Source organism: Pavona decussata, unplaced genomic scaffold (genome assembly GCF_977016875.1).
Source record: "Pavona decussata unplaced genomic scaffold, jaPavDecu1.1 SCAFFOLD_157, whole genome shotgun sequence".
In the NCBI taxonomy this organism is placed as follows: Eukaryota; Metazoa; Cnidaria; class Anthozoa; order Scleractinia; family Agariciidae; genus Pavona; species Pavona decussata.
In genome coordinates, this window is record NW_028145569.1 from 701,723 (window position 1) to 724,435 (window position 22,713).

At 39.0% G+C, this 22,713-nt stretch overlaps 1 protein-coding gene across 2 annotated transcripts; it reads right to left on the reverse strand.

Annotated features, from left to right (window-relative positions):
• Position 1: 1 nt before the first annotated feature.
• LOC146465077 (uncharacterized) lies at positions 2-22,713 on the reverse strand. Of its 2 annotated transcripts, XM_085128931.1 has the most exons (21): positions 22,447-22,713; positions 20,814-20,913; positions 19,248-19,283; positions 15,866-15,997; positions 14,845-14,987; positions 13,720-13,894; positions 13,173-13,288; positions 12,864-12,987; positions 12,234-12,353; positions 11,172-11,297; positions 10,024-10,188; positions 8,849-9,085; positions 8,258-8,451; positions 7,716-7,823; positions 6,831-7,181; positions 5,138-5,384; positions 3,572-3,906; positions 2,765-2,854; positions 1,971-2,190; positions 1,060-1,271; positions 2-579 (listed from the first exon to the last, which is right to left on the reverse strand). In XM_085128931.1, the coding sequence occupies exons 2-21, from the start codon at positions 20,911-20,913 to the stop codon at positions 406-408; spliced, it is 3,405 nt and encodes a 1,134-aa protein (XP_084985057.1). In that variant the 5' UTR covers positions 22,447-22,713; the 3' UTR covers positions 2-405. The 2 variants fall into 2 exon arrangements, with proteins under 2 accessions (XP_084985057.1, XP_084985058.1); XM_085128932.1 differs by lacking the exons at positions 19,248-19,283; positions 20,814-20,913; positions 22,447-22,713 and adding exons at positions 16,942-17,254; positions 17,509-17,893.

Sequence of the window (22,713 nt, forward strand, 5' to 3'; positions counted from 1 at the left end):
TAGTCAGTCACTCAAACAGCTCTTCATTCATTTGATCATTCATTTATTTATTCAATCAATCAAACAATTAGTCAGTCAATCTATTAGTTACCCAATCAAGTAACTTACCAATCAAGCGAGCAATCAATCAATCATTCAGTCAATCAAGCGTTAATCAATCAAACGGCCAACTAAGAATCATGCAATCAATGAAACACACAATCATTGAATCAACCAAGCACCGAATTGATCATTCAATCAATCAATGAATGAATCAATCAATCAATCAAGGGTTCATGAATCATTTAATTTTTTGTTCATTCATGAATAATCAATCTGTCAAGTTGTAAATCACCAAATCAATGAATCAATCAATGAATCAATCAATTGTTGGAAATTAAACACTTATTACAAGTAGTCAAACAATCAGCAACATCCTTCTTTATCATCCGGGCTTGCAGTAAACTGATGGACATGAGCTGGCATTTTATTCCTCTTGTTTGACGGCGCCCTGCAAAGGCGGTCATCAGGTCCCGTGGGATAATGGTCTGACCAGTAGATAAAGTGTGCCCAGACGTTCATTTTTGTAAACTTGGAGCGCTGCCAGAGAACCAAACCAAAATACAGAGGTTATTCGCAGTTTAGAACCATTTTAACTTTGTTTCGTTTAAGTTTTACGCCAATTCTTGTGGTTTTCGAAGGTCTAAAAAAATCCATAAAATCCAAGATGGCGGCTTTGAATAGTCTGTCGTCATCAGCTTGAATTGCTGACGTCAGGGACGTACTTTTGGGTAGACTCTCCAAGTTGCATTTTGTAAACTCAATATTTCCCAAGTTACAAATGGGCTACTGGGACTAGGAGGGGGAAGGGGACGATCATCCCTGTTACCAAGAGACCAATTAAAAAGCTCTAAAGGGGCTAACACCATGTAAACGGAAAATGAACCGCCGCAAATCCTTCTTCTAGCTGAAGGGCGTGGAAAATAAATGTAGGCACTAGGACAACGGAAGCAAAACGCACTTAATTAGCAAAAGAAAAAGGTTTTCATCGTCACTTTCTAACAAATCAGTAAAACTCACGTCAAGATCTCGGCAATTTGTGTTTGTTATCCTGTTGTCATCACACGCCAGGTTGTTATCTTTAGGTATCTTTAGCTCATAAATACCAAACGGGCTTTTGCATTCCTCCATCCCCAGCAATTTATCCAAGTTCCCGCCCTTGGTCAGCTGATTAGTACACATTGGCTGCCAGCGAGAATCTTCCTCATTGAGACAGAACAGGGAGCAGCATTCTGGAAAAAATGTAAACAAACCATCAAAATAAGAATTTAAATTACTCATTGGTTCCCTATTGAAATACCTTGAGAGTAAGAAAATTTCCGAGGACAACAGGAAGCCGAAGGTTTCAGGAAGGCTTTTAAAGAAGTATTGAACATCTCTTAAGGGTCTTCCAGGTCTCCCACCGGATATCAGGGGAGAACCCGCAGGTCACTGCGGTGACCATTAAATACAATTGTAACAACTCCTGCTATTACCAAGACAATAATTTAAGATATAGTCGAAAGTGACCTCCATGCATGATATTTCCCGTCCATGTAAAAAGAAATGTAGTGAATTTTTTCGAAACCAAAGTACACACACACACACACACCTCAATTCAATCGCTAAGTGTGTAAAATCGATGTGTATTTTTACGAGCTATGTAGATCCCCTTTCTTGTTATCGTCTCAGTGGATCAAACAACAAAACGGTAAAAAGTACTTGGTCGTTGTGGATGGCGAAAAGATAGCCTGTTAAAGACAGTTTATTGAATAGTTGATAGTTAGGATACTAGACGGATTAATAAACTTATTCATCCATCACCGTTCAATGGGGCATGCATGAAAGAAACATAAACTATCTCAGTTGTCTTCACTTGTCATTCCTGTCTCAAAATGACAACGGAGCTCAAGTTTTGCGGTGTTTTCAAGAAACCATCCACAGCTACTTACTTCCCTCAGTCTTGCTTTCTTGGCACTGTCTTAATTTAGTAATAGTAAACCGGTCGAACTTGATATTTCTGTATGAGCCAATCGGTTGACGATATTGCTTGATTTGATCGTCGCCAGCTCGAAAGTAGGACGCGCTAAGATGGCGGACTTGAAGTTGGACTTTGGCTGGTACACTGTCGGGCTGCTCAACATTAGGTTCACCGAAGAGCTCAATATAAATCTATAATATAAAGATAAGCTTTACTGCGGTGTGATACAGGGCAATATTTCTTACAAACTGTAACTCAACGGTGGCGAGAGCATTGCTATAAGTATGCCTGCGTCACTGACTGGTAAATATTTAATTTTCATTTAATCACCGGGATTACAACAAACCATCACAAAAAAATATTCCATCACATTTATTCCATTGTACATATGCCACACTTTGACATTCCAATCCTAGAAGTATGCAGGATGTTTGTCCCATGAACCTAGTTTAGTAACCTAGCTCCCACGAGTCTCCTGTAGCTCAGTGATAGAGCATCCAAACTAGTAATCGGAAGGCCTTTTGTTCGACTCCTGATAGGAGCACTCGGATTTTCCTTTTTCCAAGTATGCCTGTGTCATTCACTGGATAATACATCATTCTTACCATCACTTTTATTCGATAGCGCATGTGCTACTCAACGACATTCAAATCCTAGCAGTATGCAAGATGTTTGTCACATGAACCTAGTTGTACGGCCTAGTACTCACGAGTCTCCTATCGCTCAGTGGTGAAGCATAGAAACTAGGGTTGTATTTTGAAATACCTTGAGCAGTCGAAGGTTGTAACATTTCTCGCAGCTGCGGTCAACCTGGAGTATGAATCTCGTGTATCCTTCAGCAATTTCTTCAAACATCTGAAAGATGCAAAAAGCGAATTATGATCAATATTTGCGCGTTTCAATAACACGCAGACTTTAACCAATGGTTTCCTTTCTCATTGCTTTCAATCATTCAAGTGAAAGCCAAAGAAAACAACGAAGCTACCTCCTTTTTTAAACCAACAGGTCTGTGTACGCCGGACTGACAGATTGTGTCGTGGTTACCAGTAGGCTCGAACTCAATGTGCAGAACCGCCTTGTTAACCCTAGTATGCCTGACACAGCTAGTCATTTAGATAATCGTGCATATCAAGGCCCGTCGCGCTCTAGATTAACTCTTGCTAACCGTGATATTGCTGACAAATCTGGTCTTTTACGCAACAAAACCATATCCCACCTCCAATCCCTTAGTTAAACCTGGCATCTGGGCCCAGTTGTTTAAAGTACCTGGTTTAATGTAAACTTTGTTTCCAGCTTAATTGGCAGCAGAGAAAAATGTTACAAATTACTGTTGCCCTTCAGTTTATACTTAAACTTTTCTTTACCATAAGCTTAAAAATATACTCTACAACCTTGTTTTGACCGCGAGATGGAAGGGTCCGTTAACGTTTAATCGTGGATTTAAGCGTTAATCGGCTTTTCAACAACCGGCCCTGGTTACTCAGGATTATATACGCAAGTTCTGCCACCACCAAGGCCACGCTCTGAATAAATTTTCAACATTAATACTAAATTCACGTTACAATGACTCACTTTTCTGTCTCTGACAATGTTAAAATGCCATCTCTTGATACCAGTGGCGTAAATGTTATTTGTGAAACATTTCACGGCCTTATCTTGCAGTCGTTTCATATTCGTTAGCACATCTGTCAGCTGAACCGCTCCATTGAGTCGTCCAGTCCCCAATGCACTTTCACTGGCAACTCGCTGAAACGAAGCTAGCGGATTGTTTCCTTCCCAAAGTGTACGAAACTCGAAGGCTTTGTGGAGTTCATAAAGGTTTCTCATGAATGATCGCTCCAGTGTCCTGTATGTGCTGAGAAGATAATCCAGGAAGTTCTGTCGAACCGCGACGCTTAGAGAATCATCTTTAATACAAAACAGTACATCAGAAAAATATATCTTCATAAGCCATTGTACAGACCATTGTACAGACCATATTCTATTACAGATGCAAACAATCTAGATCTAAAGCCGGTGACACACTGTTCAACATTTGTTGATCAACAATTGTTGTAGCTCCTGTTTAACAAATGTTGAACAGTGTGTCATGCAGTGTTGAATGTAAAATAGGTCGTTCAACATGTTGAATGTTGTTGAACGGAGTTGAACGAAATAGAGATGAGTACTATTCCATTTAATAAGTTGTCACTTGTTAAACGTCGCTAACCAATTGTTTTTCAGTCCTCCCCAGCTGGTGACAAACGGTTCAACATCGTGCAACATTTTGTTGCTCAACGAATGTTGCACGCTGTTGAATCGTGTGTCACCAGCTTTATACATTTAACTAAGTTGTTCATCAAGATCGTTTGCACGTATCATATTTATGTACAAGTTAATTTGCAAGAAAGGCACTGGAAATCTACCGAGGGAGCTCAACGCTCGAGTGAGCCGGCCGATACGTGCGCTACCAAGCGCCCAAATACTATGCAAATTATTACTTTTCATATTAATGTCTATAACCGCCCACGTACGTAGTAAGCTGCTTAAAAGTGCAGTTCTACTTTTACAACAAATTGACGTTAAATTTTTGGAAATAGTGTCTAAATTTCAAAGCTTAGTTTTAAAAGTGTGAAAATCGCCCGCTTGCGTGTTTAATTTTCCGATATGCCGCCATTTAGGATTGTGCATAAATGCTTCAACTGTTGTTTAAAACATGTGTCATCCCCACACGAATAGAAATTATAATATTCACTTCAAACCTCCCGTAACTTTTGTGCAGAGCGTGCCTTGTGCCGGATCCGATTGATTTAAAAAAATGCGCAAACACCATCAAAGTTGGTAAGTTTTTCGAGATATGTCCAGAAATGCACGCTAATGAGAATCATGAACTGTATGATAGACATCACAAGGTGTCCCCTAACCTTAATTCTCACTAAAACACACATAATTCTGTCAAAAATGAAGTCATATGAAAACGACAAAAAGGCTTGTGTTATATGAATTACCCAAATTCAGGGTTAGGTGTATTTCCGGACATAAGTTAGTTTTTCAGAATTTGTCTGGAAACAGTTTATGTGATAGGTCAGTCTTCATTGAATTTGATGCTATCACGTTAAGGGTCCAGGTATAATAATGCAAATAATTATACTGTCGTACCTGGTTGTTTGTCAGCTTCGGCTATTGCATTCTCTGTCTCCTCAAGAAGTGGAATATCAAATATGTATCCGCCGATATCATTATCAAGGTCCATTACTTTCCCTATCAGGTCAATACGAGCAGCTCCCGCGATGAAGAATATTTCTATCTCCGCCTTGAATTCCGCTATGTCTTGAGGTCTTGACGCAACGTCAAGCAGACACACCAGTTCGTGAGCAAACGTTTCCTTGTTCATCTCTAGATTTGCCTTTAACATAAAAAAGTATATGTAAAGTCTATGTTTGATAATATTCGATATACATAGTTTTGTATTGTGATCTCTTTCATAGAATTGTATTTCTCGTCTTACATTGTATTGCATTGCAGTGACTCATACACTCTTTTCGCATCACATCTCATCACAACCTTAAGTGGATAAACAGTTCTTCCTGTTGTCTAGTCTGTAAGCTCCGGAATAGTTTGTTAACGTTGCTCAAATTAAGAGACGTTTTAAGAAAGCATTGTTTGATCATGATTTTTAGTTTCTTATTATATAACAGGTAAGTGTTATTACGTATTTTATTTACCTGGAATAACTTTTATATTTTAAATTATGCTTTATCTTTAAATGTACGTTATTTTGACGCTAAGAGGAAAAATTAAAAGTAACGTTGTTCGACGTTTCGACGTATCAAACATCATTATCAAGAATGAAGAAAACAACTGACCATTCGATCTGTTTTGACACTATTGTGTAACTAACATTATTATATTTATTTGAAACGTATGCATTATGAACGAGCTATTACCTCTTTGGCGTTACGTGTGTAAATAAACGCTGATGATGATGATGATGATGATGATGATGATGATGATGATGATGATGATGATGATGATGATGATGATGATAGTCGTATTGTATCGTATTGTATTACACTAATTGTTTTGAACTGTATTGCACTGCATTGTGTATTGGTGGTTTTCACCTCACACATCGTCACGCAAGTAAAAAAATAAAATCCTCAACCATTCAATGGATAAAGTCAAGAAATTGATATGTTGTAAAAGAGCGATCCATAAATAACGTGTGAAAACCACAGGGATATACGATGTCTCATAATCGAGTTATTCGAGAAAATGTACCACGGAAAATTACAGAGTTTAGTATGGGACGCCATGTTGGTCACAACATGGCGGCCGCAAACCAGCAAAACATCTGGAGTTTACCTTGGCTATTTCTAAGCCTTTCTTCTCTCTGTTGAACGCTTCTGTTCTCTGCTGAACGCTTCTGTTACATGTTAGCTGACCAGACCTCATAAAAACCCGAGGCAAATCGATGTTTTCATGTACGTGACATGTTAAGAGCAGCAACCTTCTGTCACGCACTGCGCAAAAATCTAAAATTCAAACTGCTCTATTTTCAAAACAAAGAATGCTGTCCTGTTAAAAGCATGCAAGCCGATGGAAATTTATATTTTCTTTCATGTGATGGAGATAAAAACCCAAAATTGTGTTTAGTTATGAATTTCAGTTTTTTTATGACGCCATGTGAAAACCAGCGATTGCATTGCGTTACGCATCACGTTGCGTAGCACACTGTGTGTTCTCTCTCCAGTAAAACATTTCCAGAGCAAGCAGCATAACTGCTGAAAACGAGATTGCAATATGAGAACGTTCATCGTTGTAACCATTGTGCCACAAGGAGTCTTCCTACCTGCATAATCTCCGGGATGGCCGTCACGTCAAGTTGATCAAAATCCAACTGGCTGGAATCTTCAAGAGGCTGGTAATTCTCTCCAAACGTGAGCCACTTTTTGATACTTTCGAGATGTGAATCTAGTGATTGGAGGCAATCTTTATTGGACAGTGATCCTGCGAGACTGAGGGCCGTGTCAATAAAATCTCCCGGGCTAAGATCTGCTATAGCTTTCGAAAATCCCACTATACCCTGAAGAACTGCCAAGAGGTCTGCTTTATTAAACTTTGCTTCGTCATAAACGTCATCAATCTTAGCAGTAATGCTTTGAAGTATGCTAGTCATCTCTTCCTCCTCGTATTGAATACCCTGGGCAAAGAGGTGAGACGCACCACGGAAAGTTAATTGTGAATGAAAGGGTCGACCTGCACCGTTTGCAACACCTTACATGGTTGGTCGAGGGGACTAAAGAACAAACAACAGAACAATGATCCCCACCCCCCAAAAAACAATACAGCTGCAGGTTATAAGGGTCCGGTGAAAATAGAGATTTTGAAAGGTGCAGGTGTACTGAATGAAAGTACATTACATATCCAGAACAACTTTATAAACCACACTTTGAGGTATTTCCATTTTAGAATTTATAAATGCTATTGAGAAGGACATTTCAAGTTTAATATGGAGTTCCATACGTTAATTTACAAGAAATCTTATAAAATTAAGATACGTTCTTGAGTACAGGTTCAGTACACTTTGTAAGTACATAGTCGCTGTGCTCGATTATCGAAATCTTTTCAAGAAAAAAAAAACCCGCGGTGACTTTTCCCGGGAACGAACGAAACCCGGAGCTAAGGGAAAGAGAAAATTGCGCCCAGTGAGTACATTGCTTCAAAATATGCATACCTTGACATACAGGTTCTTCTCAGTTTCTGCGATGTATTTAGCCTGCACGAGACGTTCTTTTTCTGCATTCACTTGTCGCGAAGATACTTCAGATATCAGGGATCCCATCTTATAAAAAACAATTAGAACTGTTTTAGAGTTGAGACAAATTAAACAACCTCGAAAGTCAAAATTCAACACGTTATTCCACACCTAAGTAACTTAAAATTTGGAAACCGATTTCTAAATTTCTTTGTTCAACAGGTAAAGTCTTGTCACAGAGTTACAACCTCTAATCTACGATTCGAACTTTAACCAAGCCGGCATAATACACAACTTTCTGCTGAATAAATCATTTCTTTAATGTCCCAGGCCTTCAAAGTACGTTCATTGCCTTGACGCGTCCTCGACAAACGACGGGGGGAGGAGGAGGGAGGGGGCGGCTCCCTTTTATTGCCAGGACGCAACCTCGTTCCCCTAAAAATTTGAAAGGAAAAGAGGTGGGAACGAGGTTCGCTTGCAAAACGTGCCCCTTAACGGATTAACTGTTCAGGATAACTGACCTGTTTGAAGTTTTCGGCGTCTATTTTTTTGGAAATGATAGCGTTGAAAGCGTCTTCATATTCGCCGGCCGCGTCTTTAACAGCCTCGGCTGTCCCTTCCAATGCTTCCCACTTGATACGAGGAGCAAACAATTTGTTGTTTCCAAAAATATCATAGCCCTCTTTTCCCAGGAAAGCAAGCTTTCGTTTTACATCTGAGAAAGATTAAAACAGAAGTTTTGACATCACAAACTCTCATTACCCAGATTGGTCCAGCTGAATAAGTTAACACAATTTGATCCGGTTGACTATTCAAGTCGGCAGAAAGAGTCATCGAATGAAATTTTATCTTCCGGATTCCCAAGCTGCTGTAAGATTTCCGAAAGTCTTAGATGTTTCCTTGTTTCCCTTTCGAAACGTCATTTTCTTCCCTCCAAAACAAAAGGGATTATAATTTCCAATACTACGAAGCTCCGAGGTGAAATTTCATTTACAAAACGCTAGTTTTAATTTTTATCTCCCAAAAATCTGAGAAGATTTAGGCCCTCTGAAGGTGCCTTTGAACAATAAACACAATTTTCAGTCAATGAATTATCCAAGAGAATAACTTACATTTCTTAATCCTCTCCACCTTTTGATTACCACTAATTTCATTTGCCACGCTGAGTATAAACTCCAGTGCTTCTCTGCCCTTCTGACTGTCGCTGTCGCTTAGCAACAGATCTTCTGCCTGCCTTCTCATGATGACGAGTAGTTCAGGTGGGAAACTTTGTTTACTTGCAGCGTCTAAGGCCCCGGATTGAACTAAAGAAGCACTGACTGAGCCAAACGCTCCCGGAGTATTAGGAGCTGAAAACACCATTACGATAAATTACTGCCTGGACACCTAGGGCGCCTAGCCAAAATAATCATTTTAAGGACGGTGCCTACGTTTGTTACTGTGCATATGTTCTGCGCATCTCGAGATACTCAGGTTTCCTATGGGTGGTGCCAACTACTACAGGGATATTTTTGCGCGGTTTGAAACTATGCGGAGAAAGAAGAAATTAACAAGTGCTCTTGGTATCCAAAAAGAAAATTTGGGGTAACCATGCATTTTTCAGATAAAATAAAGCTTTAATTTAGGAAAAACACGCCTCTACTTTTTTTAGAATAATTGTTGCTTAATTTTCTCTAAAAAATGCGTGGTTACCCCATATTTTCTTTTTGGATTTCAATAGCCCTTAATAAGATCTGCTTTCCTCACATAGTAATAAACCAAATAAGAATACTTCATTTTTAGTAGGCACTCTCCTTAACCAGTTGAAATGCAAATGGACTCGCGGAACAAAAGGAAATTTTCCGGAACCACCGGACCACTTTTGGAGGTACTCCACTCTTTCCTTTCCAGATTATCGCGCCATTTCCATTTTGGTGACTTCTCACGCCATCATTGGACCATCACGTAAGTTTTTTTTTGTCTTCAAATGTACCAATGAGATTGCAAGTATGGAACGAATTAAACAAAGCCTTTCCATTTGACATAGGAAGTCTCCGAAATTTCAAAACTGAAAATTTTAACTAAATGGAAAGCGTCTCTGGAATCGGTGGCATGTCGAATTTTACTTCCGGTTTGGTACAATAGGCTGCATAGTTGCTTTTGAAGGTTTGTTTCACAGTGGCAGCTATACCAGATATACCAGGTTCTTAATGGGTCTATAAACTATCCCTGCCACCAGACTTCATGTCCAATCTGTCTAAGTAAAGCAGACAGCCTTGATTTAGAACTATGGATTGCGGAATCTTACTTGATCCACGTGGTCCTACATTTCCCTGTGGACCAGTATCTCCACGTATGTTCTCGCCACCAACGTCATCGTCCTGGCAGAAAAAAACCCGGTCAGGGTATTCTGGACATTCTGAACTACGTCCTTCCCGCACCCGTCTTTTTTCTCTGGAAATCGCAGTACGACCTGGAATATAAATAATTCCTAATAACTGATTGGAAATTCTCCTGATATTTATAACAAAAATCAGAGTCGTATTCAGTCAAGCAGCTCAACAGTTCCAGCATGAAAATTTCATGTTTTTACGAGCAAGAGAAACAAAGAAACAAAACAGCCAATTCTACATGAAATTAATGCTCAGTAGCTTTAATTTCATTTGAACAGTCACAAGTAAGGATGTTACACTCGAATACAAAAGTTAAAACCACACCATAAACGGAATAACTTAAAACAGCATCTCAACATGACAGACTACTGCTTTGTAGGTCGTATTTAAATAATCCGCACTCAGCTTTTTGCTTCTCATCCACAGACTGTGACATAGCGATGCCTGACAAATATTTTTTTAGGGTTTAACTCTAAGATTAATGCCACTCATCCAATTATTTTTGCGTTCATGTAAGAGATACCAGTTTTGATCCGGCGTCGAGCTTTAACCGTACCCCCCAACTAGTACTCGTACAAGCACAAGTACAAGCGAGAGGATGGTTTCATTTTTTATTTCAGACGAACGAGAAGTTACGAAAAGCTAGACTAGTTGTGGCCAGGGTGCTCTCCATTTACCAAACTTTACGGTTTAACCAGTTGAAATGTAATGGTACGCGCAGGTCAAACGGACATTTTCTGGAGTTACAAACAAAAGATCTTTGGAGGTACCCACGTTTTCCGCTCCAATCGAGAGGAACGGAGATTACCGTTTCCAGTTTGGTTGTCTTCTTGCGCCATTATCGCATAACGTGCCTGTTTTTGATTAAACAATGAGATTGCAAGTTTGGAACGACTGAAAAAAAAAGTCTCTCCATTTGATCCGGTAATTTTCCAAAATTTCCAACTAAATATTGTCCCAGGTAACCATAGTTCATTTAGTACATCTTTATGCAACATTTATATAAAGTAAATAAATTGAACAGGGTAGCAAAATTGAACACATAGGCAAGAAGGAACCTTACTTGTTCTGGAGACGTTTCTATGGCCACGTGATCTGCGTTGGCTTACAGATAATTTGTCACGATCTGGAGAATCAATCAAGTCTATCTTGCATTCTCTGCCTAGCCCTCCCCTTCCACCCGGACCACCTGATAAAAAGTAAAAAAAATCGAAAATAAGACGTTTTGAAAAGCAACGTTGACTTATCTGACCTCCATAACTCCGTGAACTTCCCCATAAGTTCCGTTAAGTACAGCGATGACGACACGTGACATGGAAATTACGTCACGATTTCCAAACGGCGGCCATCTTGGATCCGCCCCCCAAGGTCCTTAAAAGGAAGCGATTACGTCACATGACATGGAAATTACGTCATTATTTTACCAAACAGCATTCATCTTTGCTTCACCCCATAAGGTCTAAAAAGGAAAGCGATGGCGTCCCATGACATGGATATTACGTCATCAATTCCAAACAGCGGCCATATTGAATCCTCCATCTTGGATTTTGAATTTCTACTTAAATCGACGAAAGATAATCTAAACAAATCGAGGTACACTAAATTGATCTAAAACATGAACGTTACTATTAATATCAAACGTAACTTTATCCCGTATATTTTACTCTCGTGCAATGCTGTATGTGGAAAGTAAAAATATTTGATGAATATAAAGAAGAAATCCTAAAGAAAAGACTAAAACCTAAACCCGGAGGCTTCTTCATCCTTAAAAAACTCATTAATAATTCATGAGCCCATTGAGGTCGATAAAACATCACGTGCAGTGGTTTTAAAACCCGATAAAACCTCTTCCTTATTAGCATGCGGTGTTTAATGTTTTTTCGTATGCTAAATTCCAACGTCCACAAGAGCATCATTGTTATGAACTCTCTTGACATACGCTTTTCCAGAAATGTTTTTGAAGCCGTTCAAAAAACTCGCAGCACGTGTTTTATCGGGCTTAAAACCACTCGGCTGCGCCAAGTGGTTTTAAATCCCGATAAAACACTGCTGTTCGTGTTTTAAACATTACTAAACCTGTTGCTGAGCGGCAGTGATCCGTGAAAAAAATATTGAACCTTCTCACCTTCGCCCCCTAGTCCATTCTCGGCTGGTTGTGCACCAGTCCCCCTGCAAGACTTTAATTTCACTTGTCCAGTTAACATTCTATAACGGATATTAACATTCCCAGCGTTTCCGCCATTTCCTAGAGAACAAAAATGTAAAGAGAAATAAACAACCAAAAAGACCTTACGTCTGCCACAAAAAAAATTGGTCGAATGAAACGTTAAAGGGGCTACTTCGAGAACATTTTTCCGCTTTTGGGTCAGACTGTGCTCTTATTGAATCTACGCACCTTTTTGGCGTATATATGGAGGTAATATATCTAACACTAGGAAGCGTGTTTCATCAACTATCCAAACACTGAGAAGTAGGTTGAAAAAACGAGGCGCAGCCGTTTTTTTTTTAAAACGACTTCGAGGTGTTTGGATATCTGATGAAACACACTTTCGAGTGTTTCGGATATGGCTTCTCAAATGATCGGTAATTTTTGGAGAAATTCAAGTCTTAAGTTGGCAAAATTTTATGCTTATTAGGAACGCATATCCAACCCACAGTCACAGTAGTGATTTTCTTTGTTTTCTCTTGATGAATTATTAATGAGTTTGAGAATATCATTCAAAGCGCAGTCAAGTGACAAAAACTGTTACCGTACCAGGCGTTCCTGCATTCCCGCCTCGTCCTCCCCTACGTCCGCTGAATCCTTGATGTCCTTTAACATCATCGCAAGTGCATCGTTCCGTCTGATCTGTACATGCTTTCCTTGTTAGGGGGCTTGGCTGAAAAAGGTAATTTTTGTCAATACTTCTCAAATCAATCCCCCCCACCTCCCGCCTCAACGAGCCAAAGAAGACGGAAAAAGCCTAGTCTTGATCGATAGGGTTAGCTTAATGTGTGCACGTTGTTGCTGTGAATGGGGCATTAGTTCAGTGCACTGTAAATAAACAGTAAACGTCCTTCTAACCGTATCACCCCTGCTTGGTCCTACTTCTCCTCTACCACCATCTTGCCCTCGGTGTCCATCTCCGGCAATTGAAGTGACGTCAAGAACACCGGTGATTACGTCACAGAATATGTCAACTGAAAGTCAAAAGAAATTTTCTCTTTGGCAACAATGTATTGGATGTCGTGTGTATAAATAAAGTTCAGTTGGTTGTTTGGTTGGTTGACTGATTGATTGATTGATTGGTTGGTTGATTGATTGATTGATTGATTGATTGATTGACTGATTGATTGGTTGTTTGAATGATTGATTGATTGACTGATCGATTGATTGATTGATGGATGGATGGATGGATGGATGGATGGATGGATGGATGGATTTGATTGATTGATTGATTGACTGATTGATTGATTGACTGATTGACGGCTGCTGCTTGAAGAAAAGACATGAACAAACAACAAACGCGTTCGTTAAACGTTTATTCATGTTTTGTTACAAATGATGTGACTGCTCCGTGTAGAGATGTATTGAAATTTTGGTATATTGACAAGGAAAACTACACACTTACTCTGAGGGCCATTTTCACCGTGATTACCATCTTCTCCATTCCTTCCAGTCTGCACTGCTGTCTCAAACTGTTGATCCCAATTCGGTGCCGAGATATCGATCTCGTTTCCAGAAGCACTGACAATCTCTCGGGCGTATATCTTAACGTTTCTGATGCCAATAAGGGAGACTGAATCCTGTGGAAAATTGAAAGTGACTAGTGATTCGTCAGGACAAGGGTGGCCTTTAAAGTGCCTATGAAGCGAAAATTGTCTTCAAGTAGTTATAAAATTTAGCCTTTCAAACACGGGATTTCAAAGTTTGAGATTGCTGGGGTAAAAATTGCCGATTTTGTGAGCGCTCAAAGTTGGGCTATTTTGCCTTCAAAAATGGTATTCGAATCGCGCGGCCAAAATGCCAGGTGACAATAACCGCTGACGTCACGTTGGTGCCAAGAATTGCAATTCATCGTGGCGGAAGAGAAGAAAGATAAGCGACAGCGAGGGCGATATTGCGTTGCTGGCGTCCGTAACAAAGAGAGTTGCCAGAATCGATCGTTCACAGAATCGCCAGACATGCTTTTCTTTTTCTACAATCCTTTTCGGCGGCAAGAACGGAATGAAACTAAACAAACTTTTGGCACCAACGTGACGTCACAACTTAGAATTCAGCATAAAACTCGACCCAGTCCTCTGACCATTTTTGAAAGCAAAAAAGCCCAACTTTGAGCGTTTGTAAAATCTACAAGTTTTACACCAGTACTCTAAAACTTCGGAATCGTATATGTTAAAGTCCAAATTTTATAACTACACAAAAACAATTTTCGCTTCATTGGTACTTTAAGCGATAGATAGCACTTTTCGTAGAAGAACAATTTTCTGCATTGGTATTAACTGGTATTAACGCAGTTGTCTCTACCACGCCTTTATTGATTAAACCCAATTTCCTGATCATGGCTATGAATGGGTTAGGTGGCGTCTTTATGTTCCACGTTTTACTTATCTTAATTTCAAGGTCTTTGTACTTGTAAGATTGTTTTTTCTATTTTAACTCAGCTTACTGGCTAGTCAAAATAAAACAAAGAAAATAAAAACGCAGAATGATACTACAAACCAAAACAGCTAATAAGATCTAACAAGAAATTCACCTCGATGTAAAGAGTATCTGCTAGAATGTCCAGTTGTTCAACCAGATCCATAGTTTCTCTTGTGGGATTAAAGTTGAAATGTGTCGATAACCTCTCCTGCAAGTACTTCATATGGATGACTCGACCTAAAGCTTGATAGTGACCTATAAGAAAACAAAAATTAAGAACATTTTTTTGACGATGGTGCCTATTAATACAAAAGTATTTTTGTGCAGTTTATGATTATGCAGGAAAAGAAGATCTTAGAAAAGTTTTTTGGAATCTAAAAATTAAATAATTGGAGGTGACCACGCACTTTTTAGAGAGAATATATATAATTTTTTAATAACATTTAAATTAACATAACAATTTTATGGCATTTTTTTTTTTACCAAATTGAAGTTTAATTTTCTTAGAAAAATGCTCGGTAACCTATAACTTTGTTTTTTGGATTTCAACTGGAAATGAACAGCAGTGTAACACTGAGTTTTATCATAAGGGTTGTTGAATTGCTTTTACAAAAGTACTCTTGAAGATTCTTTCGTTGTCGAAAACTCAAACTCATTTGAAATACATGAAGAGAGAGAAAACCAAGTCACTACCATGAAGGAGGTTGGAAATGGATCTTAATTTAATCATCATAAAATTCCTCAGTGTTATCATAACTGGCAAACATAAGAACAAAATAAATAAAATAACATTTTGGTGAACTTTTACTTTAAAATTTTCAAGAATTATTAATGTTATATCAAACACTCCAAAGGGCATTTCATCTGATTTCCAAACACCTTGAAGTTGGTATAAAAAAAATTCGGCTGCCGCTTCATTTTTAGCCCACTTCTCTTTGTTTGTAATTCGTATAAAACACTCTTCCTCGCGTTTGATATATACTTATTCATTTTATGTGCGATTGGTTATCTTTTCGTAAGATTCTCTTTTTTGTTTTGCGTGGAAAGAGGAGCCATGCAGTTTGCAAGGCTACCTAACGTGCAGAAAACTAGCCTCAAAATGGCCTCATTTCAAGAGAACTTTTCTCTCCTACCTTCTGCGATTTCCACAATAGATGGAGTCTGGAGCCATGTTGGTCGTGGCATTGTGACCTCCGGTGGGTTTGTTTGATCCACTGGGTTAGTTATATCAAGAGACGAACAATCACCTTGAACTTCGCCTGTGACTAAATTAAGAGTCATTGTCTGAGAAAACCAGGCAGAGGTGAAAGATGGGGGTCGGCCGATTTCCTTCAAACTTACACCATTTAATGTCTGTCCGAAATGATAATGAATGATGCTATTTAGCAATTCTCTTGCTGTTGCGTTTCGTAGTTTGACCACCCCCCTGGTTTTGACCCTTACTGACCCTGATGTCACGCAAAATATATGCAGAATTTGAAGCTCAATAAAATATATTTCGCCTCATTTCTGTGGACTCATATCGATTGCTTGTAACGTTTATTGTCTAAAAAACGTTGTTAAAGGAAAATATCCCGAGTTAATATAAAACTTAATTTTTTATGTAATTTTGCAATTTCCTTGCGATCGCGAAAATGTCTTGGGCCAAATGTGAGGCAATTTCGAAACTGTTTTTCTCAGAGGTGCGGCGTTCCTTTCCAAAAATTTCTTGATATGTTTTAAGCCAAACATCTGTTCTCCCAAAATCAGCAAACTCTAACTTGAGCCATTAAAATGCGTTTGCATGAGCCACGCTCGAAGTCAAAGATGACTCGGTATTTTTGCTAATAAAGTTCCACAGCGGGTTTTTCTCGGTTTTTCTTTATTTCATCTTCTTCTTTTTTGATTTTTTCTTTTTTATTTTTGGATAAGCTCGATGAAACTATCCTAACTCTTCGAGGTAGAACTTCCTTGGAAGATTTAGTTGAGTGACGCTTTGGGCAGGAATAACATCAAATTGGTGTTAGCTCACACTTGATTTGATTATGCGTGACATGTCACGGTATTTGACAATTGTCAAACGTGATCACAAACAGAACACATTTCCCACTTTTTTTTACACTTCCATTTTAAACTTGGTAACAACAAGCATTTCCCTGAAACTATATTAAGTTTTGGAGTCAGTCTGTTGTTGATAATTGTTAATTAAAATAAAAACAGCATCAAATACCTGTGAAACTTGCCACGGCAAAAGAACCTCCGGTATGTTCGTTACATAACAGACAATTATTGAAAGAACAACAAATCTTTCTTCTGTAATGCGTTGGGTTCCGCCATAAATCTGAAGTGCACTTTCTGGTCTGTGGGTTCGCCTTGTGGCGCTGAAGATGTTGATTTGAAGATTTGTCCCTTGCTATCCTGTACACGAGATATTGAATCGCACTGGCTCGTCAGTCTTGGTTTGGGAAGAAAGCGTGGCGCGACGGGTTCAAAGATCTCCGAAGCCGATTTGATTCTCAACAGAGCAGGTAAATTTGATGTCCCTGAAGATGAGAAGAGACAGACATCACAAAAACCTTACAACAGACTGGACTGGCCGAAAACAGACTATGTGTTTCCACCCAAGTTATGAGGGACAACGAAAGGGTAAAACACAAACCCGACGAGTAAATGGCAAGATGTCATGTCAAGGCATTTTTGAGCTGCATAACGCTGTTGTTCCCATCGGTTCAGGTTCGTTTTATGTTAACTGGGTGACTGCATACTTGACTCATTTAAAAAATATAACTGAACATACCATTTACGGCCGTGGGAACCGAACGCGAAGTTTCGGACATTTGGTTTGTTTACATTTGTTCCGCGGAGTCGCATTATGCCGCCTCAAATTAGTCGTATCACAGGACAACCAATCTTGACCTCCATGCTACACTATTGTATTTTAACAGCTTTTAGTTGGAATTTTGGAATAAAGGCGGGAAACATTCTGCCCCATTAAAGTGTTTCTCAATTATATATTAAATATTTCATATTCATCAGAAGAAACTAGTTTTGTTTTATACCAAAAATCATGATTCCTTGTAAAAAAAAAAATACAATGTATTTTTGGTATAAAATAAAATTAGTTTCTTCTGATGAATATGAAATATTTAATATATATTTGAGAGACACTTTAATGAGGTAGAATGTTGCCCGCTTTTATTCCAAATTCCAAGCAAAACTACTTTTAAACTATATCAAAATACAATACCTAGCATGGAGGTTAAGATTGGTGCGCCTGTTTAAGGCGGCATTGCGACTCCGCGGAACAAATGTAAACAAAACAAATGTCCTAAACTTCGCGTTCGGTTCCCACGGCCGTAAATGGTATGTTGTTTATATTTTTTAAATGAGTCTAGTATTCATACATTCAGTTAACATAACACGAACCTGAACCGATGGGAACAACAGCGTTATGCAGCTCAAAAATGCCTTGTGACATCTTGCCATTTACTCGTCGGGTTTGTGTATTTAATGCCTGACCCCGTTGTCCCTTATAACTTGGGTGGAAACACATAGTCCGTTATCGGCCGGTCTAGTCTGTTGTAAGGTTCTTGTGATGTCTGGGGCAAACAGTCATTCCTCCTTCTCATCTTCAGGGACATCAAATTTACCTGCTCTGTTGAGAATCAAATCGACTTCGGCGGAGATCTTTGAGCCCGTCGCGCCACGCTTTCTTCCCAAACCAAGACTGACGAGCCAGTGCGATTCAATATCTCGTGTACAGGATAGCAAGGGACAAATCTTCAAACCAACATCTTCAGCGCCACAAGGCGGATCCACAGACCAGAAAGAGCACAGAAGAAAGATTTGTTGTTCTTTCAATTGTCTGTTATGTAACGAACATACCGGAGGTTCTTTTGCCGTGGCAAGTTTCACAGGTATTTGATGCTGTTTTTATTTTAATTAACAATTATCAACAACAGACTGACTCCAAGACTTAATATAGTTTCAGGGAAATGCTTGTTGTTACCAAGTTTAAAATGCAAGATTAAAAAAAAGTGGGAAATGTGTTCTGTTTGTGATCACGTTGAGTCAACAACTTGCTACGAATGAACCGCATCTAAATTTTTGTTTCAAACCCACAAGGCTGTGACACGAAGTAGTAGCAAGCGGAACTTCTTGTTTAACTGGTCAGAAGCAATTATATAATTTTGAATAAGCACAATGGGTTGGGTTGTTTTATTGAGGCCCTATGCGCCATCTTGGCACCAGGGGACAAGTAAAGTAAAGTAAACAATGGGTTGAAAATCTCGATTGGTTGGAGGAGGTGGTAGAAGGTTGAAGGTTTGCAGAGGACAAGCGCAGTCGAGACATGAACGCGAGGCTACAGTGAAATAGGTGAAATTTCAGCTGACGTGGTTACAACGGATTTGAACTCAGGATGTCCACACTCCAAGGCCGGTGTCCTAAATGCTTGCCAACACCTCCGATGGAGTCATAATTGGTCTGTCTAGCTGCCTTATTGAACGTTATAATCATTTGAAAACAATCATTTACCTGTTGCAACTGACCGTGTTGAAGGTGTTGATGAATCTGTGGAAAAGATTTACCACATATACATGGATTAAAACGTTGTACCAGTGTTAACAATGTGAGGGGAAGATCGGGGAGCCTAGGTACAGTGAGAAAACGTCCATCAATCGCAATTTACGACAATGCATGTGCATGTCTGTGTCCCCGACTGAAAAAATACATCTATCGTTTGTTCAACAAGCTACCAACCTTTAAAGAGCTTGGAAATATGGCCGTGTTAGTCTAATGTCACAACTTTCACCTCTCACTTGTGGAACAGAAACTCGAATGCGGCCAAATGTTTTAACAGATTTACACAGATGATGGATGGAACTTTCCACTGATATGTAGAAGAACCTGTGAGTACGGCCCACTTTTGCAATATATCCCTCTCAACTTAGGCTAAATCGCATGTTGCGATAAGTGATCATAAACTTTGTGCCCTCAGATCTGTAACAGTAATCAAAGTTCATGATTGCAATTCATCGTATTATAAACCGCCGACCGGTTGGCTCAGTTGGTAGAGTACCGGACTACCGTGCGGGAGGTCGTGGGTTCAAACCCCGGCCGGACCAACACTCAGGGTCTTTAAATAACTGAGGAAAAAGTGCTGCCTTTGCTCTGACATTTGCAAATGGTTAGACTTTCTAGTCTTCTCGGAAAAGGACGATAAACCGTAGGCCCCGTCTCACAATCCTTGTTTGTAAATAACTCTGTGGGACGTTAAAGAACCCACTCACTGTTCGCAAAGAGTAGGGGACGTAGTTCCCGGTGTTGTGGTCTGGTCTTTGTGTATGCTCTCATGGCGGGGTGGGTAAATGCTCGGAGATATTAGCTGCATTAAGCTACTCTGTAAATCCGAGGGTAAATAAAGATATGATGATGATGATGATGATGATGATGATGATAAACGTGAAGGGTCATCGTTTATAACTAGCGAATTGGTCGGGTCTGAATGATCTGTATTCTACAGAGCTAACAGCTGCAAGTTTTGCAAAGTTCACTATCTCGCCTGAGTGGGTTTCGAGCACAGCCCAGGGTGCAAAAAATTCGAATCATCCGAACACCCTTACTGCTGTAATCAGAAGGTCATAAGTTTGACTCCTCCTGGCTCCTCCTGGCTCCTCCTCCTCCTTCTTTTCCCGAGTATGCCTGTGTCATTGACTGAATTCACCTGTCTAAGTATATCTATCTCTCCATGTCAGCTTTCGTAATCAATTTTGTTCGACATTTATCCACATTTTCCGTATAAAATCTATCCACAGTTGTGTTTTTCTCAAGGTAGGTTGTAGAGAGGGGTATTTGAAGAGTTGGTTGTAGAGGTGATTTCTTGATACTGACAATCAGTGATAAGGGAGGAAATTTGGGATTTTATAATAGTTTTATTTGTTAAATCACGTCTAACGGAAATACAATGGCAATTTAACTCAGCCCCTTTCTTTTGATACTTTAAGCTATCATAAATGAAAGAAAAACCTTCTGTCTTGTAAGTGGTAAGAGTTCATTTTAGTTACAGTTATTAGTATAAGACAGTGTGAAAACTAAACTGACCTTCATGCTTGGTTTTTCCTTTCCTGGATTTTCGTCGTCCTTGGGCGGATAAAATCAACAGGGAAAGTAACAAAACAGTGAAGGCGTACTTGAACGCCATCTGCGAAAAGGAGTGAAAACAAAAGAAAAAATAACGAGGTTAACAATAAAATCACCAAGCAGTGCCTAGAAGATATAAAATCCAGGCACTGTGATAGCAGTATTCATCTTAATAGGCGAGAAATTTGTCTCTCGCAGAAATCTCGTCTAAAAGAAAACTGTCTTTATGGTTAAAGGGGTTCTGTGCATGATCCATTTTTACTATAATTACTTTGCAAAGCAACGGAAACCCAGGCAAAGATAATGGTTCAGTTTTGTTTCAAATGTCTCTACTAGTTTTCTGAAACTGTCAACAATTGTCTTTGATTACTGGGCTAGCATGGAAATGGTCACAGCCCTGAAAAAACACTAAAATTTGATTATGGAATTAGACGCGTTCAGACAACTTCCAACTACCAAATAAATAATCGTGATTTTTTACTTAATATTGTGGAAGAGTCTCCCAGAACTATAGAGACCATCCAATAAAAGCTGACCGTATTATATATTATAATTAACGCTTCATTAAATTAAAAATTCGCGTTAATTTTTCTTAACGTTAATTTCCGCGTCATTAATTAAGTAGCGCGTTAATTTCTGCGACCTTAATTGCCATGAGTTTCGCCTCAAATGCTAGATACTCTCCACAAAGGGAAAAGCATTGTTTTATCTGGGTAGAGATCCGCCGGTATCATGGAAACTGTAAAGAACGCTCGAAGTAGTCAGATTCCTTCGCTTAACTCCTACGTGACAAAGTGTTAAAATAAATTCGTTCTTGTTGTCTGAACAATTCTGTTTCCTTGTGTAAATCGCGTTAATTTCCCTCATTTTGAAATTTTAGCGTTAATTTCCTTTATTGGGAAGTAATTTTTCCTGGAATTCGCGTTAATTTCAAATACCTTAATTAGCACGAGCGCTAATTTCCTATAATAAGGTATATCGATGCTCCTAAAGTTTTGTTTTGCGGATTCTTTTCTATAAATGTCGTTCGTTATTTCGTGTTACTTTCCATGCAGTTAGCGTACCTGTTGTTATTTGTTCAGTTACAAGTTTCTGTTGTTCAACAAGAGCACATTTATTTTAAAGGTAGCAAAATTGACGAAAACGTACGGCTGTTTTTGTAAATGCCAAATAGCTCGAAAACTAAACGCTCACTTCCAAGAAACAAGTCCAAATTAATCCAAATGTACTTCAACATAACAGTGGTTTGCAAGCTTCCTAACGCCGTTGAATTTAAAATTCGTTTACCGTTAATTAGCTGTTGTAATTAACTCAATTGTTTCGTAAACTATGTTAGTATATTTACATGAAATATACCTCTAAGCTTATAACAATATTGAAATCGATAACCGGAACACAATTTTGTGAGGAACTCGTAGGAAAAGACCATTTCCGGGATGGCTTTTGTTAAAGTCATGTACTAAATAAATTTCACTTTCAAGAAAAAGGAAACAAAAAAAGAAAACACTTTCTTGACATTTTGTGTTATTATTTAAATACTGAAGCAAAAGAGTTTTTGGATAGCTTAATTAACAAAAAAAATATAAACCATTACCTTTATAGCTCTATAGCTTTGATGATCTTGACTGCCGCGACTTCAGCAGGAACTGAACAGAACAACGATAGCCGCTCAGACCTAAAAGATGAAAAAGTTGATCGACATCATGGGGAGACTTTCTGGTCACATCATTTAAACACCAGCTTTTTGTCTACTGTGCCAACTGGTTAGCAACCCACGCAGTCGTCTATGGGGGACGAATTCGACTCCTCTAGAAACTACAGCGTGGGATGCTACTTACTGGTGCGTTAATTTGTGCACTGC

What these genes read in the sequence shown, in the direction of transcription:
- LOC146465077 (XM_085128931.1), bottom strand. Translation starts at nt 20,913, where the DNA reads ATGGCGTTCAAGTACGCCTTCACTGTTTTGTTACTTTCCCTGTTGATT. An exon ending in CGAAGCTGACAAACAACCAG is followed by an intron (nt 3,907 to 5,137) that starts GTACGACAGTAT and finishes TTTGTATTAAAG; the next exon opens with ATGATTCTCTAAGCGTCGCG. An exon ending in CAAATTGCCGAGATCTTGAC is followed by an intron (nt 580 to 1,059) that starts GTGAGTTTTACT and finishes GTTCTCTGGCAG; the next exon opens with CGCTCCAAGTTTACAAAAAT.